The sequence below is a fragment of the Podarcis raffonei genome, chromosome 16 (genome assembly GCF_027172205.1).
Source record: "Podarcis raffonei isolate rPodRaf1 chromosome 16, rPodRaf1.pri, whole genome shotgun sequence".
Classification (NCBI taxonomy): Eukaryota; Metazoa; Chordata; class Lepidosauria; order Squamata; family Lacertidae; genus Podarcis; species Podarcis raffonei.
In genome coordinates, this window is record NC_070617.1 from 12,244,521 (window position 1) to 12,258,635 (window position 14,115).

A 14,115-nucleotide genomic window follows, 5' to 3' on the forward strand; every position below is an offset into this window, starting at 1 on the left:
AGCTTTGTTCGGATTTCTCCGCCTCCCCATCTTTCTTATTTCCAGATTTTTCCTCGTGGGACGTCCTTGAACGCTTAGAGAAAAGTGGCATACAGTAATGCCTCCCCCCCCCAATGGTGAACGGAAGTCTCTCTCACTGTGTTTCTATAATTTCTATTATCATATCATACATGCAACGCAGTTATAAACAAAATTAAAAATGTTTGTCTTGAGTAGTATTTTTAATTACAAATTTAGTTTACAATTTTTTATTTGGGCACTTCCATTAAACAGAGACATCCACAGTTAACAATAAAATAAAATACATTAAATAAATAAACAATGACTTTAGGCTTCCTATTAATCAGTCCCTTAAATAAGACATGGAGAGGAATGGCAGTGGTCATATAATAAACCTAAGTTGGGTTCATTTACTGCAGGGGTGGGAAGTCTGTTCTGGCCTGTAGGCCAGATCCTTCTCCCACTTAACCTTCCAGGGCCAAATTTGACAGGTAGGTGGGGTTGTGCACCTGGCAAGCACCTAGCATTGCTGATCAGGACTTCAAAGCACCATGTGAGGCTTGCAAAGAGCCCCACATGGTGCTTTGAAGGGCTGCTGATCAACTTGCTCTCTGCAGGAATTGGCTGTATGATTGAGTTCCCGACAAGGAACTGTGTCATGCCACCACACCTGATGTCACATTTTGTCAGATGTGGGGCAGGTGTATGTGGTATAGGAAAAGATTAGGGCCCTTGTCAAAGCAAATTTGGCCAGTGGGCTAGAGGTTCCCCAGCCCTGCTTTAATGTATGGAGTCTCAATACATGGTGGGCTTTTTATGCTGATTAGATTTCTCAGCGGAAAGGAAAATTAAATGGGAAAATAATAGTGGATGGTAGTTCAATGACAGCATTGCATGGATGCTGTGAAAAACTTGCATGCATCAGCGGCACTGAAGTATACAAAAAACTCCCACATAGAGGTATGGATCTGGCAAGTAGCTGGATGTGCGACTGCCTGGGAGTGACATGGACACAATTTGGGATTCCATGATGGAAGAAAAGTGGGACAGAAATATAAGAAAACAAATAAATCCCAAGGTTCTTTGGAAGCAGGTTGTGTGTGAAACTGGTAACCTATGCTAGTTATCTATGATTAAACTAAAGACAGGAAGACATGATAAAGAAGTGAGTGCAGGGGAAAAGTGAGCACAGGTGAGATAAAGACAATGTAAGGCTTAACATTCAGTGGGGATTGAGGGGTCTGGGAGAGAACTAACAGAAAATCGTGGAGATTTTAAATACACAAAGGCTTAAGTAGGATAAAATTTGAGTCTGTTTTTAAGGATATGGAGTTACAGAGGAGACAGTCCTGAACTAAAGTAACCAGAAGATTTTAATTACATTCAGTGGTGGCTAGTGCCCATTTGGACTGCATGGGTAAAAGGCAGGGAGCCCAGCAGTAGGCAGAGCCAGCACTAGAGCCAATGGCAGCTGGAGCCAACTAATTCTAGTTTGTTCCCACCCTCCTCCCTGTTGAATTCTACAAGGCATGGGTCTGAGCAGTTTTGCCCTTGCTCCACAACTTCCCCTAGATAAACCTACTCTTTAGCACTAAATCAGAAGAAGCAACAATCCGCAGAAAACCCGAATGCTGTTTGTTCCAACTCAGTGCTAAAGAACAGGTTTCCCCAGGTAAAAGTGGCGAGGGAAATGGGGGCATGGATAAGACCTAAGTAGAAGAGAGCTGGCAAGCAGTGCCACCCCCTGGCCTGGTTTTTAGTAGGAAGCAAGGCAGGTGAGGGTCGTCTGAGGTTGGTATCGCAGTGTCCCATTTGCCCTAATTGACCAGCTGCCACTGATAATATTAAAATCTCTTGATTTTACAATAGCACAGTATGCCTGACTTGAGAATCCTGGGGTACAATATAAATTAAAAACCGAGTCTGTTTTGTCCACATTGTAGCCGCTGGTGCTCTGGGCTGCAGAGGGAAAGCAAAAAGATTAGTTTCTCGGCTATAATTAGAAGCTTGGCTTTTGACTTCGCCTGGTGGTGCCTTGGCAACCCACCTAAAATTAGCCTAGCAGCCACTGATGCCAAGTGGCAAAGAAGGAAAAAGGAAAAAATGGGCCCATCAAGGGAAAGTAAGATTGTGCTTCTTTCTCCCCTTCTAAAGTTATTTTGGGACTGAACCTTTGAGGCTGGACAGTGCACCTGTTTAAACATTATGTGGTATTCCTTTTCAAAGCCTTGACACAACAACAGTTCACTGATATAATGACCCGCTGACAAATCATTGAACTGCACTCTCATTTCCATTTCCCCCTGCTTTTGGTCTTATATTGCCTAAGGTGACATCCACACCATAAGTTTAAAGCACATGGCTTCCTCTAAATAACCATGGGAACTGCAATTTACTCCTTCAGAGAGTTGTGCTTCCCAGCACCCTTAACAAATGACAGTTCCCAGGATACTTTGGGGGAATCTCTGTGCTTTAAGCATATGGTGTGAACGTGACTTAAGGCTCTTCATTTATTTTTAAGCTGGACTTCATCCAGACAGCTCTTCAAATACAAGCATCCCCCACTTACGCATGATTGACCTGCGTGCAAACACGTATACTTGAGGTGCTGGGAAACAAATAAATTCAATTCAAACCTGGAAATGGGGAGAGAGAGCCAGAAAGTCCTCGTGGCTCATGAGGAGACCATCCCTAGACCCTGAAGAGAACGCCAGTGAGCCAAAAGTCCAGAAACAAACCTTTGAAAACCAACTTATGGGCTCCAAAACAGCGCATGGGAGCTCTCACTGCTGCTGCACTACCCTGTTCAACAGCTGTTGGGGAAGCTGGATTGCAGTGTTCCCTGACCTTTCTGGTGATTTGGAGGCAAAGGTACTGTATAAAAGAAGAAGAGCATGGAGCGCAGGTAAAAATAGGCATTTAGAAGCTTTTTAGAGACTGCTCCCCACTTACACGCATTTTGCTAATGTGCGCAGGGGCCTGGAACATAACCCCGGTTACTGTACAGGGCTTATTTAGATAGAGGTGGGAGTGTGAGGCAAGGGATTCAAGCACATACTGGAAATTTAGGCTTGCACAATTAATGTGGGTCAAAGTGCTCTGTCGCCATAGCACAACAAATATACTTTTAAAAATGCTGTTTTGTGGTTAGGAAAGTGATGGGGAAGCACACTGAGAAGTGTTCAGAGATTTCCAAACTTTTCATGTTGGTGACACACTTTTAGACATGCATCATTTTGCAACACAGTAAATTCAGGTTTACTAGCAAACCGGAGATTTAACTAACCCATTTCCAGCCCTGGGAGGAGAGTGGGAGCGTTCCCGCGACACACCTCCACACTGCAGCTGACACACTAAGTGTCGGGACACAGTTTGGAAAGCTCTGTGTTAGATAAATGGTTGGCCAATGGGAAGATGTATAAGCACCGCGAAAGGACAAGGGCTGATTGTCATATACTGCCCTGCAAACAAATCAGAATTAATGCTCAATAAAGACCAGACATGGTCTAAGCTCTGCATAAGCTTTTTGCAAGCAGATCAGGATGAAGACTCAATAAACAGGTTGTCTGGAGGAGGGAGAGAATATATGATGCATATTCAGATACACAGGTACTGGAAGGGCAGGATTTTCTGGCAGATGTCCATGGCCCTAACCCATTAGAATGATGGAGGGCCCTCAAACTTATCAGGGCCAACCATGGGCGTACCCAGGATTTTTGTTAGGGGGGCATCTTTTGCTAGGAGGGGGCAGGTTTTGTGGGGGGGGGGCAATCATTTGTATTGATTTTGATTTATTTAGCTGGGCAGCTGCCAAAAGGTCCACTTAGTCCAGCATCCTGTTCTTACAGCAACCAAGCACTGAAGTAATATACCATATATACACATTGCCATCAAAAGCAATTGGTTGCCAGTTTGTTTCCCGGGACGCGGGTGGCGCTGTGGGTTAAACCTCAGCGCCTAGGACTTGCCGATTGCATGGTCGGCGGTTCGAATCCCTGCGGCGGGGTGCGCTCCCGTTGCTCGGTCCCAGCGCCTGCCAACCTAGCAGTTCAAAAGCACCCCCGGGTGCAAGTAGATAAATAGGGACCGCTTACTAGCGGGAAGGTAAACGGCGTTTCTGTGTGCGGCTCTGGCTTGCCAGAGCAGCTTCGTCACGCTGGCCACGTGACCCGGAAGTGTCTGCGGACAGCGCTGGCCCCCGGCCTCTTAAGTGAGATGGGCGCACAACCCTAGAGTCTGTCAAGTCTGGTACGGGCAGGGGGTACCTTGTTTCCAGGCCCAATTCAAAGCACTCACATCAGCGTTTAAAGCTCGAAATAACTTAGGACCAAAATATCTGAAAGAATGCCTCCTCCCCTATAGAACATCTCAGGTATTAAGATCAACAGAGGGGGGTGCTCTTTGTTGTTCTAGTCCTCAGAAACTTGGGGTCACGGTGTCAGGCTGGGAGAGGGCATTCTCTGTGGCAGCTCCTAAATTGTGGGATTTCCTCCCCACAGAGGCGCATCTAGCACCTTAACTATGTCATTTTCATTATATGCTGAAGAGAAGTTTTTAATGTTTGATGTTTTGCTGTGTTTTTTATATTCTGTTGGAAGCCATCCCAAGTCGCTGAGGCAACCCAGTCAGATGGGCGGGGTACAAGTAATAAATAATAATAATAGTAATAGTAATCATCATCATCATCATCATCATCAGCCTGCCTACAGTATATTATATATACAATATTTTAGGAGCCACCCTAATTTTGCAACTGTATTTTAAAAAATCGGTTTTTAGTATTATATATTTAAAACAGTTTTAACCTGCCCTGGGACCTGATAATGAAGAGTGGGTAAAAATTGTAACAAGAAGAAGGAGGAGGAGGATTCCCTAGAATCATTACAGTTCAGAGTCTAAAATGTGCACCACTGTCGAGATAATATATTCCCAGCAAAATAAACATATTTCTAAAGATATCAACAATCGCTTGCTCTTCTTTCCTCACCAGTGAAACTATTATGAGCTGATATTCTTAGCCTGATTTTGTTTTTCACTGTAAAGGCTCATGCCGCTGCGTTGCAGTTGCAGAAACACACCAGGGAAGGAGCCTTTGTGGAACTACATTGCCCAGAAGCCCTTGCGCCCGATGAGGGCGGGGCCAGAGGGAAGAGGCTTGAAAGTCAAAGGCCTGCCTCCATGTGTGCTGCTGGGGCAGCAGTAGCAACAACAACAGCAGCAGCTGCAGCTGCAGCTAGCAATCTGATTCCACTCTGCCACCTAAATACCAGGTGTTATAAATAAGGGAGAAGAATTTCTCTCGCCTGCTGAGTGACCAACCAGGGCAGCAGGCTGAGAGCCCAGTGAACCCCCCTTCCAGCCCTTTTCTTGAAGCCATGCCAGGCTTCTTCATGTTCCTGGGAAACAAGAGCTTTCTTGGAGCCTTTGGGAGGTTGTGGAGGGTCTGGGGCAGCTGCCCTATAGCGCTGCACAGTAGTAGAAGGAAGGGCGCGTGGAGTGGAGGCAGGGCCCCTGTCTGCAGGGTGCCAGAGCACTGGGTGTTTGCAAGGGGCATCCGGAGCTGGTTGGCCGCTCCCCCATTGGCCATGGCAGCCAAAGTGGATTTGACCACCTCCACTGACTGGAAGGAGGCTAAATGTAAGTGACGTGGAGGCGAAAGTGTGTTGTGTATGTGTGTGTGTTTCTGTGGTGTCCTGGTGCTCTGGAGCAAATTTGTGGCCTCCCGCAGTGTTGGGCCCCTTGTTGCCTCCTGGTAGTCTCTGGCACAGTTTTCGTCTCCTGGGCTACTTTGGGCACATGATCCTCATGTTCGCTGTGATTGTTGAAATCCACAATGCCCCTTATTTGTAATGACACTGCAGCTCTGAGTTTTTCACTACTGTGATAGGACAAAGGGGTGGTATTTTGAGGATGGTCGGCCCGTAGTTACTGAACCAAGAACTCTTCTTGTGTCTGTGTGCACTGTGAACCATGGTTATGTATCTCACCTGTTGAGCTTCCTCTGTTTGGGAGTGGGAAAAGGCTTTTTGCAGTGCATCATGGGAAATCTAAATGGTCTCCTAGGAGACTGGCTATGGTAGCCGCCATATGTTTCCCAGAGGCCTAGAGAAGGGGGGAACCCCTCCCCCCACTTTTGATAAGAAGCTATGGTTTTTGTACCAAACAGGTGCTGGGATACAGCTGGTAGGCTGTATGCTGGTGGTTATGTTTTGGAATGGTCCCCTAAATAAGGTTGCCAACTTAAAAAAGAAAGAGAAAACTTTGGCTGTGCTCCTGGGCCTACAATAACAGCTTGACTGCTAAGAATTGATGGATGCTTATCCATGCCTGGATAAGTGGTAGGGCAAGCTTTGCTGTTAAATTTGTACATGTCACCCTGCTTTTTAAAAGCACAGGAGCAGAGCTAACAGTGAAAGGTGGCAACCATGCCAATGTCCAGGACTGCCTTCCAAGCCTTCATGTTTCTGTCAGTCAGAAAGGACGTGTTAATGTATATGTGCCCCAAATGCACCTTTAGAGCAGAGAATTGTTTTGTTTTTGTTTCCAAACTCCCGAAACGCTTTTTTGGAAGCGGGAGCCTGAGAATACTTTCTATACAAATTATCTGTGGAGGCACCTGCATATCAAGCTGTGGAAATTGTGTGCCTTGTAGTGCAGTGGGCTGGAGCCTGCTATGGGCCACCTCACTTGGAAGAAGTGAATGTAAAACGGCTGGGAAGGAGGGATGAAAGAAACTGGTGGTTTAGAGGAGGGGGTGGTTGGGATAAGGTACAAGTTGAGTGTGAAAGGAAAATGGGAGAAGACATTACAGGAGATGGGTAAAAATGCTTAGAGTCACATGAGAGTATAAAGGCAAAAATGTGTTTAAAAAGGCCTTCTCCACTTAGAGCCTCTGGATCAGCAAATTCTGCCTTAACATTGGGAAGGCTGATGTGATGGGATGGTGAGCTGCTTGTGCGTAAAATCCTAGTCCCTCAGAGTTTGGCTAAGTCCACAAACCTCTGTCTGTGACGGAGCTCCTTAAGCATGGCTCCATCAGTCGCTCGTTGAATCGGACAGTGGGCGTTTACGGAACTTCTTCCAGCATAAAAGCTCCTTAACGGAAACGCGTCTTCTGGACTCTCGGCGTGACAGTTTCCGGCGAGGAGTGGGTGTCCCTATAGGAGGTCCTGAAACCTCCCCACTGTTCTCGCTTGAAGTGTCTCTGAGCCCTCCCTCCGACTCACTTTCCCTTGGAACTCCACTTCTCCCCCTGCTGGTTCCCTCCTCAGCTGACTGGTCTCTCTCACCCTCCGTGAGCCCTTTCACCTCCTGCGTCTCAGATGGCAGTTCCCTGACAGCTGAGTTGCAATACCACCTGAGCTATGCTCAACTTGAGGAAAGCTGAGTTAAATAACTACTTGCCACAAGGAAAGCGCTGTGGCAAATAATTTTATCAATTTCCAAAGATGGGTTACATACTAGCAGAATGTAATGTAAGTAATTGTCAACTGATTATGCCAAACGTTTCCTCCACCTCCCATTTTGTGACTGGGGCTGCATACAAGCTATGCTTTTAAATCACATTCAAAGAACATTTCTCCCCTCCAAAGAATTCTGGGCACTGTAATATGTTAGAGACTGCTGGGATTGGAATTGTAACTCTGTGAGGGGTGAACTTCAATGCCTGGAATCCTTTGAGGGGGAAATGTGCTTCGAATGTGCTTTTGTGACTGGGTGCGCCTCAGTAATTTTAAGCGGTCTCAAGTGGGGCCAGGGAGTTGAAAGTAGCCGCTGATGTAGAGGTTTTGGGAATATGTTCCAAGGGCTTCTCAACCCTTCATTTGCATAGGTACAATTTAGGCATATTTGACTTGGCTGTTGCCCTAGCATAAGTGGAAAACATGCTTTGGAACAGGGATGTGAGGAATTTGTGGCTCTCCAGAGGTTGTTGGAACTCCAGCTCCCATCCAGCCCTAGCCAGGATAGCCATTGGTCGGGGATGATGGGCTTTGTAGTCCAACTATATCTGGAGGCCCCATCCCTTCTCTAGAAGCGTGCCTAGCGTTACACTTTCTTCTTGGGCAGGCTTTATGCCATGAATGTTGTATTGAGGAACACAGCACCCAATATGCTCATGACGAACTGTATGTTTCCCAACAATATGGTTTGAAAGCCGCTACATATATTGGTTGGATTTGCAAATCTCTGCAGAGGGGTGTTGAAGTTCCTAAGGGGTTGAGCATAAGTAATCTTCCAGGAGGCTGATGAAGCTGTAATAGAGTTGCCAAACTCTTTTTTTAAAAAAACCCTGCCACCTCATCTTAATTAAAAGAAAAAAGAAACATTAATAAATGTCAAGGACAAAGTGTGCCTCAGTGGAGAGGGCCTCTTTGGTGTGAAGGGAGTCGGCTTCTGTTTGCTGAAAAGGGACAGTACTGTTAAGCACCTGTCAGAGGCAGTGTGTTTCTGAAGGCCAGTTGCTGTGACAGCGCCCCCCCCCCCCGTTTCCTCCTCTTTTTAAAAATTCATTTTATAATATACATAAAGCAGAGCTATAATGCATATAACAAAAGGCAAAAATTAAAAGATGAAAAACAACACTATAAAGTAGGCACATAGAATGAGTAGTTGTTCATGAGTTAAAATAACAAAGTCCAAGTAAAGACTATTAATGTTATCAGATCAAGTATAGTTCCAGATTTGCCAGTCTTATGATGAGTGTCTTGAAAATGATGGTTCCCCTGTATATGCCACAGATGCAAAATCTTACAAAAAGTGTCTGGGGGTTCTAGGCCTTGTCAAAATCTAAAATTATTTGTGATCCCCCCCCCCATTATAGCTATATTCCAGAGTGAGCAATACTAAGCGTTCAGTGTAAGATTTTGGGCTGTTTTCCACTGAACTGCAGTTGCTGTTCATGCTGCCAATATAATATATAAGACCAATTATTCTGACAGTATATTTACAATGGTATTAAAAATATTCAGGAATATTTATTTTGGACAACACACAATGTTGTAATGTTTATCATTTCTGCCAAAATTAAATTCCAAAAATCTTGCACCAATTGACCCCACCATAAATGAGGATATGTACCAACTTTATTGCTACCCCGAGGTAATATAAAAGGAAACATTTTTTACATTTGCAAAGGATCTTTCCTGTTTTAATATTTCTTCTTTCTTAGAAGAGTTTCAGTTGTAAAAATGAAGTGATAAAGAGAAATAAAGAGAAAAAAGTGCAAAAATACAGTAAAAATAAAATTGTAATGTGATACAATCTTATGGAAATTAGGAAATCAAAATGAAAGCCTTGACAATGCATTTTCTGCTCTGCCATGGTTTTTCTTTTATTTTCTTCCTCACCTCCTTTTTCTGTTAGCAGGATGTGATTCTAGCAGGGCTGAGACAATTTGAATTGGTTGGCAACCATATTTCAGAGGCCTTGCTGGTTTCCATATGGGTTTTTACGTGACACAACAATATGAAATTGTTGGCCCTGTAAAACTCCCCGAGTTCCATGTGAATAATAGAAAAGGGACTGGCTGTTTGATCACTCTGAAATTGTAACTCTGTGAGGGGAATTGGGACCTCCTAATAACTCTCAGCACCCTTAACAAACAAGAGCTCCCAGAATTATCTAGGGGAAGCCAAGATTCTTTAAAATTGTATAGTGTTTTCAATGTATGGTGTGAATATAAGACCCATTCAACTCACATCAAAATGGCTGCTGACAAAATGGCAATATGTCGACAAGTGGTGGTGAGAGGTGGCATTCATTTGAGGGGAGGAGAACTGGAGTGGCTGCCATTTTGTTTTTCCTCAGAAAGCGCTCTCCTGAGGTTCTTTTTGAATTTTTGGGAAATTCAAAATGGCCACCTCCATATAAGATAGAAGCCTTCTTCATTGCTTGCTGCGGGTTGCTATAGTAGTGGAGTGCAGTTCAGTATTTTAAGGAGGGAAAGGATCTTAGCAGTAATCAATTTCATTTGGTGAGGCCAACGTTTATACCTCTCCAAAGAAAGTTGGACTGCAGTGGAGGAGGGGATTTAATGACTTTTTCACATTTTTTCACAAGTAATATTTTAGAAATGTTTGGATTTCTCCTCAAATTATTTGGATCAATTTTTCCAAGGGATTTTTGTGTGTGTGTGTGTAATAATGGTCTGTGACAGCGTTGGGGAACCTGTGATGGTGGGTTTAATCTCCTGTTGGGTCCAGCCACCATGACCAACAGTAAGAGATGATGGAAGTTGTAGTCCAACCATGTATGGTGGGCCACAGGTTCCCTCTCCCTGCTCTACATGTGACACAGTAGAGTGATGCCTTGGCTCGGGCATAGGCAAACTCAGCCCTCCAGATGTTTTGGGACTACAACTCCCACCATCCCTAGCTAACAGGACCAGTGGTCAGGGATGATGGGGATTGTAGTCTCAAAACATCTGGAGGGCCTATGCCTGCCTTGGCTGCATACACACAATGCATTTAAAGCACATTTCCTCACTCACAAAGAATCGTAGAAACTGTAGTTTGCCCCTCACAGAGCTACAGTTCCAGCACCCTCAACAAGCTACACTTCCCATGATTCCTTGGTGCAAAAATGTGCTTTAAATGTATGGTGTGTGTGCAGTTATGTTTATTCTTTGTACTTGACTTAGGACTCAGTTATACACCTGCAAATAAAATGTTTTAATATACAATGTGACCCTAGAACGGTTTTTATATGTTTTATATGTTTCCACCATAAAGCAGACTTTCCGAAAGGGTTTTGCCATCATTCTGGAGAATGAAGGTTTCCATTGAGCATCCACAAGGCAAAAATATAATGGTTGCATCACTGCTCTGAAAGTCCTTCTACCAGAATTTTTGTGAGTCCTTTCCCCTCAGACTTTGTGCCAATATTTGTCTTTATCCTACTAACCCGTCTTTATTTCTCCTGCTCCTTTTATTTGCTGTTCAGCATTTCTGAAAGGCTTGAATAACAAGCAGAGGCGAGAGCATTATTTCACCAGGGATTTCATCAAACTGAAGCAAATACCAAGCTGGAAAGAAATGGCCAAAAGTGAGATTTTATTTTGTTTTAAAGCTCTTTCTTCTTAAGTATAATTGCATGGGGATGTTGTTTCTCCCCGTCCCCCGCAACCTCCCATGGAGAAGCTCAAGGCAAGGATAATGTGGACTTTGGTTGAGGAAAAGGGGTGTTGTAGAGCTGTTAACATAGAAAGCTGACAGACACAGGTTCAGCTCTGAGGGCCTCCTGACAGTTCCCTCACTGCAAGAAGTGAAGTTACAGGGAACCAGGCAGAGGACCTTCTTGGTAGTGACACCGTCCCTGTGGAACACCCTCCCATCAGATGTCAAGGAGATAAATAACCTTTAGAAGACATCTGGAGGCAGCCCTGTATCTGGAAGTTTTTAATGTTTGATGTGATATTATGTTTTTATATGTGTTGGTACCTGCCCAGAGTTGCTGTGGCAATCCAGCCAGATGGGTGGGGGGTTGTTGTTGTTGTTTATTATACCATGTCAGGCTGCTGGCTCATTTAGCTCACTTAGTCTATGGCAGGGGTGGGGAACTGAGTCCGACTTGCAGGCCAGATCCTTTTCTTTCCCCGAAACAGGTCAGGTTTGGCAGGTGAGTGGGGTTGCCTACCTGTCCATCACCTGACATCACAATGACTCATTTTTGCATGGCACTGCGCACAGAAGCCCTGATGATTAGCTAATTGCCAGTGCCTGCAATGGGCTTTTTTTTGCAGGGGGTGGGGGATCATCATCAGCTAACTGGTGGTGTCTGCAAACCCACTTTGGCCCAGCCCATACCTTTTTGCTTTCCACACACTTGGCATCAGGTGTTGGACAGGTGGATGTTGTGGAGTGGCCTGCAGGCCAGTGGTCTTCCCTGACTGGCAGCAGCTTTCTAAGACTTCAAACAGTGCATATTCTTTGCAGTACACAAGGTCCCAGGTTCAGTACCCAGCTTCTCCAGGCAGGATTGGAGAGCCTTGAGAGGTAGCCATTGCAGCCCCTTTTAGATGTTGCTGGACTACAGCTCCCATAATCCCTGACTATTGGTCATTCTGGCTGGGGCTGATGGGAGCTTGGGGTGCTAACACCCGAGGGCACAATGTTCCCTACCCCGTTGTAGGCCATGCTGAGTTAGATGGACTAATAGTCCAATTTGACATAAAGGCAGCCTTTAAAATGTGCAGTCTCTCCCCCTTGTCTTCTTGATGCCAGGCACCCGGGTTAAGCAGCCTGAAGAGTCTTTGTTCCCCAAGGATAACCATCTGAATGAGAAGATATCTCTCTTCCGTGGTGACATCACCAAGCTGGAGGTAGATGCAATTGTCAACGCTGGTGAGTGAGTTTGGCTCTTTTGTTGACTGTGGTTGAGATTGGTTTTGGCTTATTGGTAGCCTTTTATAACTCACATGCCAGGCACTGTCTGTTGGTCTTCTGGGGTAGCCTTGCTGCTCCAATTTGTGAAAACTGAAAATGGCAGAGAGATCACACAAGCCTTGCCGGTTTTGCAGTGCTTCTCATTCCTGCTTGATGGTGGAATGTAAGAAATGAATGTGTAGACCAGGACAGCCCTCTAGTTGTTGGTAGACTCCAACTCCCATCAGCTCCAGCCACCGTGGCCAGTGGCAAGGGGGATGTGAGTTGTGTTCCAACAACATCTAAAAGGCCACTCATTCCCGCATTCCTCGTGTACTTCGCTGGAAACAAGGCTTCCAATCGTACCATCTTCTTAACCTCAAAAATGGCCAGTCTCCAATCCTCATAGCTGATTTACAGAACAGCTAATACTTTGGGGATTGCGGAAAGACATTAGAGTTGAAGGTCGTTTGAAAGATGTACTGTTTGTGATGTGTGCGCTCATCTCATTTTTGTCTCTGGTTAAACAGGTTTGGTAGGTTTTTGTGTTCTTTTGAAACTTGTTTGACTGGATAGGAAACAAAAAGAAATACTGTTGGGGTGTACGTAATGGGAAACAATGCCTTTCACAGCCCTGCTTTAAAACGCTCTAGAAGTTTGTCCTCGGTTTTAAAGTTACCAGCTAAGGTTAACAAACACTAAGTGTGAACTCCCAAGTTTTGTACAGAACCCCTTTTCAAGTATAGGAAACAGTGTTGGATGAGAATAATGTATGGAAGAATTTAGGAGAAAGAAGCTGCTTCTCTAGGTTGATACTGGCTTAGTTAAACAGAACATTTTGTGAAGCAAAAGAGGAAGTGGACTTGAATTGGCCCCTACTTATATTAGACTGCAGTATCTGGCTGCGCTGGATGAGCTGAATTATATACACAACAGGCAACAAATGAGGAAGGGAAGTAATATTTACTAGGGGTCTGTGTGTAGCTCTTAGATGTTCATTAACATGCATTATGCTCTAGTAAAACTGGTAGTGGTACTTGGCTGTGCATAGTGCCGATTGGTTTTTCAACTAAAAAAATGTGTGGTGTTATAAAAATGAGTCAATGAAATGGGTATTGGGTTTAATAAAAGTTAAAATAGGTGTTTTAAATTTATATAGAATATGTATGTATAAAAATATGTGTGAGCTATGTATAATAGCCAGTTCACCTGAATAAGGGGTTAAAGAGATTACAAGACACATGACTGAATCAGCATTTGAATTACTGGCAAGTATGGCTGTTGTTATTTGTGGATGTAGCACCATCAGTGTACGTGGCGCTTTACAGAGTAGAGGAGGACAGGCCCCTGCCCTGAGGAGCTTACAGTCAAAAATTCAGCACAGGGAATGCAGGAAGGGGAAAAGCAGGAAAAGAATATTCGGTGGTTTTAATTACACATGCTTAGACTCAGTTATGGGCTCAGTTGCTGTAGCTTGTGGGGAAGGAAGGTATTTTTGAGCCTCTGCAAACGTTAAGCTCAGAAATATTTGCGGTTTGCATGGCCTGGTTGTCATTCCTAGCAACTTACACAAGAGGGCGCCAAAGCTCCATGGTTGGTGGGGCTGCCCCCAGTATTAATTTCCCTACCTCAATAAATCAAGCTGTTTATTAGTGGAATAAAAGTCTTTGCTAACAAGGGGTTTTGTTGGCGCTTCATAAATCCTGCCTCTGTGCATCATGAAGTCCATATGTGCTTAATTCATATGTAAAGT

At 44.5% G+C, this 14,115-nt stretch overlaps 1 protein-coding gene and 1 long non-coding RNA gene across 4 annotated transcripts in view; one reads left to right on the forward strand and one right to left on the reverse strand.

The window, feature by feature from the left end:
* Positions 1 to 223: 223 nt before the first annotated feature.
* Positions 224 to 5,102, reverse strand: LOC128404148 (uncharacterized). The gene is made up of 3 exons (XR_008328071.1): positions 4,988 to 5,102; positions 2,637 to 2,874; positions 224 to 1,959 (listed from the first exon to the last, which is right to left on the reverse strand). It is a non-coding gene; the product is annotated as an uncharacterized LOC128404148 (long non-coding RNA).
* Positions 5,103 to 5,159: 57 nt separating this feature from the next.
* MACROD1 (mono-ADP ribosylhydrolase 1) overlaps positions 5,160 to 14,115 on the forward strand; it is a 311,383-nt gene continuing 302,427 nt past the window's right edge. For all 3 annotated transcript variants that reach the window (XM_053369541.1, XM_053369540.1, XM_053369542.1), the window contains exons 1-3: positions 5,160 to 5,637; positions 10,942 to 11,043; positions 12,222 to 12,341. In XM_053369541.1, coding sequence (XP_053225516.1) covers positions 5,376 to 5,637; positions 10,942 to 11,043; positions 12,222 to 12,341 — 484 coding nt within the window. In that variant the 5' untranslated portion in view covers positions 5,160 to 5,375. The remainder of the gene's footprint in view (positions 5,638 to 10,941; positions 11,044 to 12,221; positions 12,342 to 14,115) is intronic.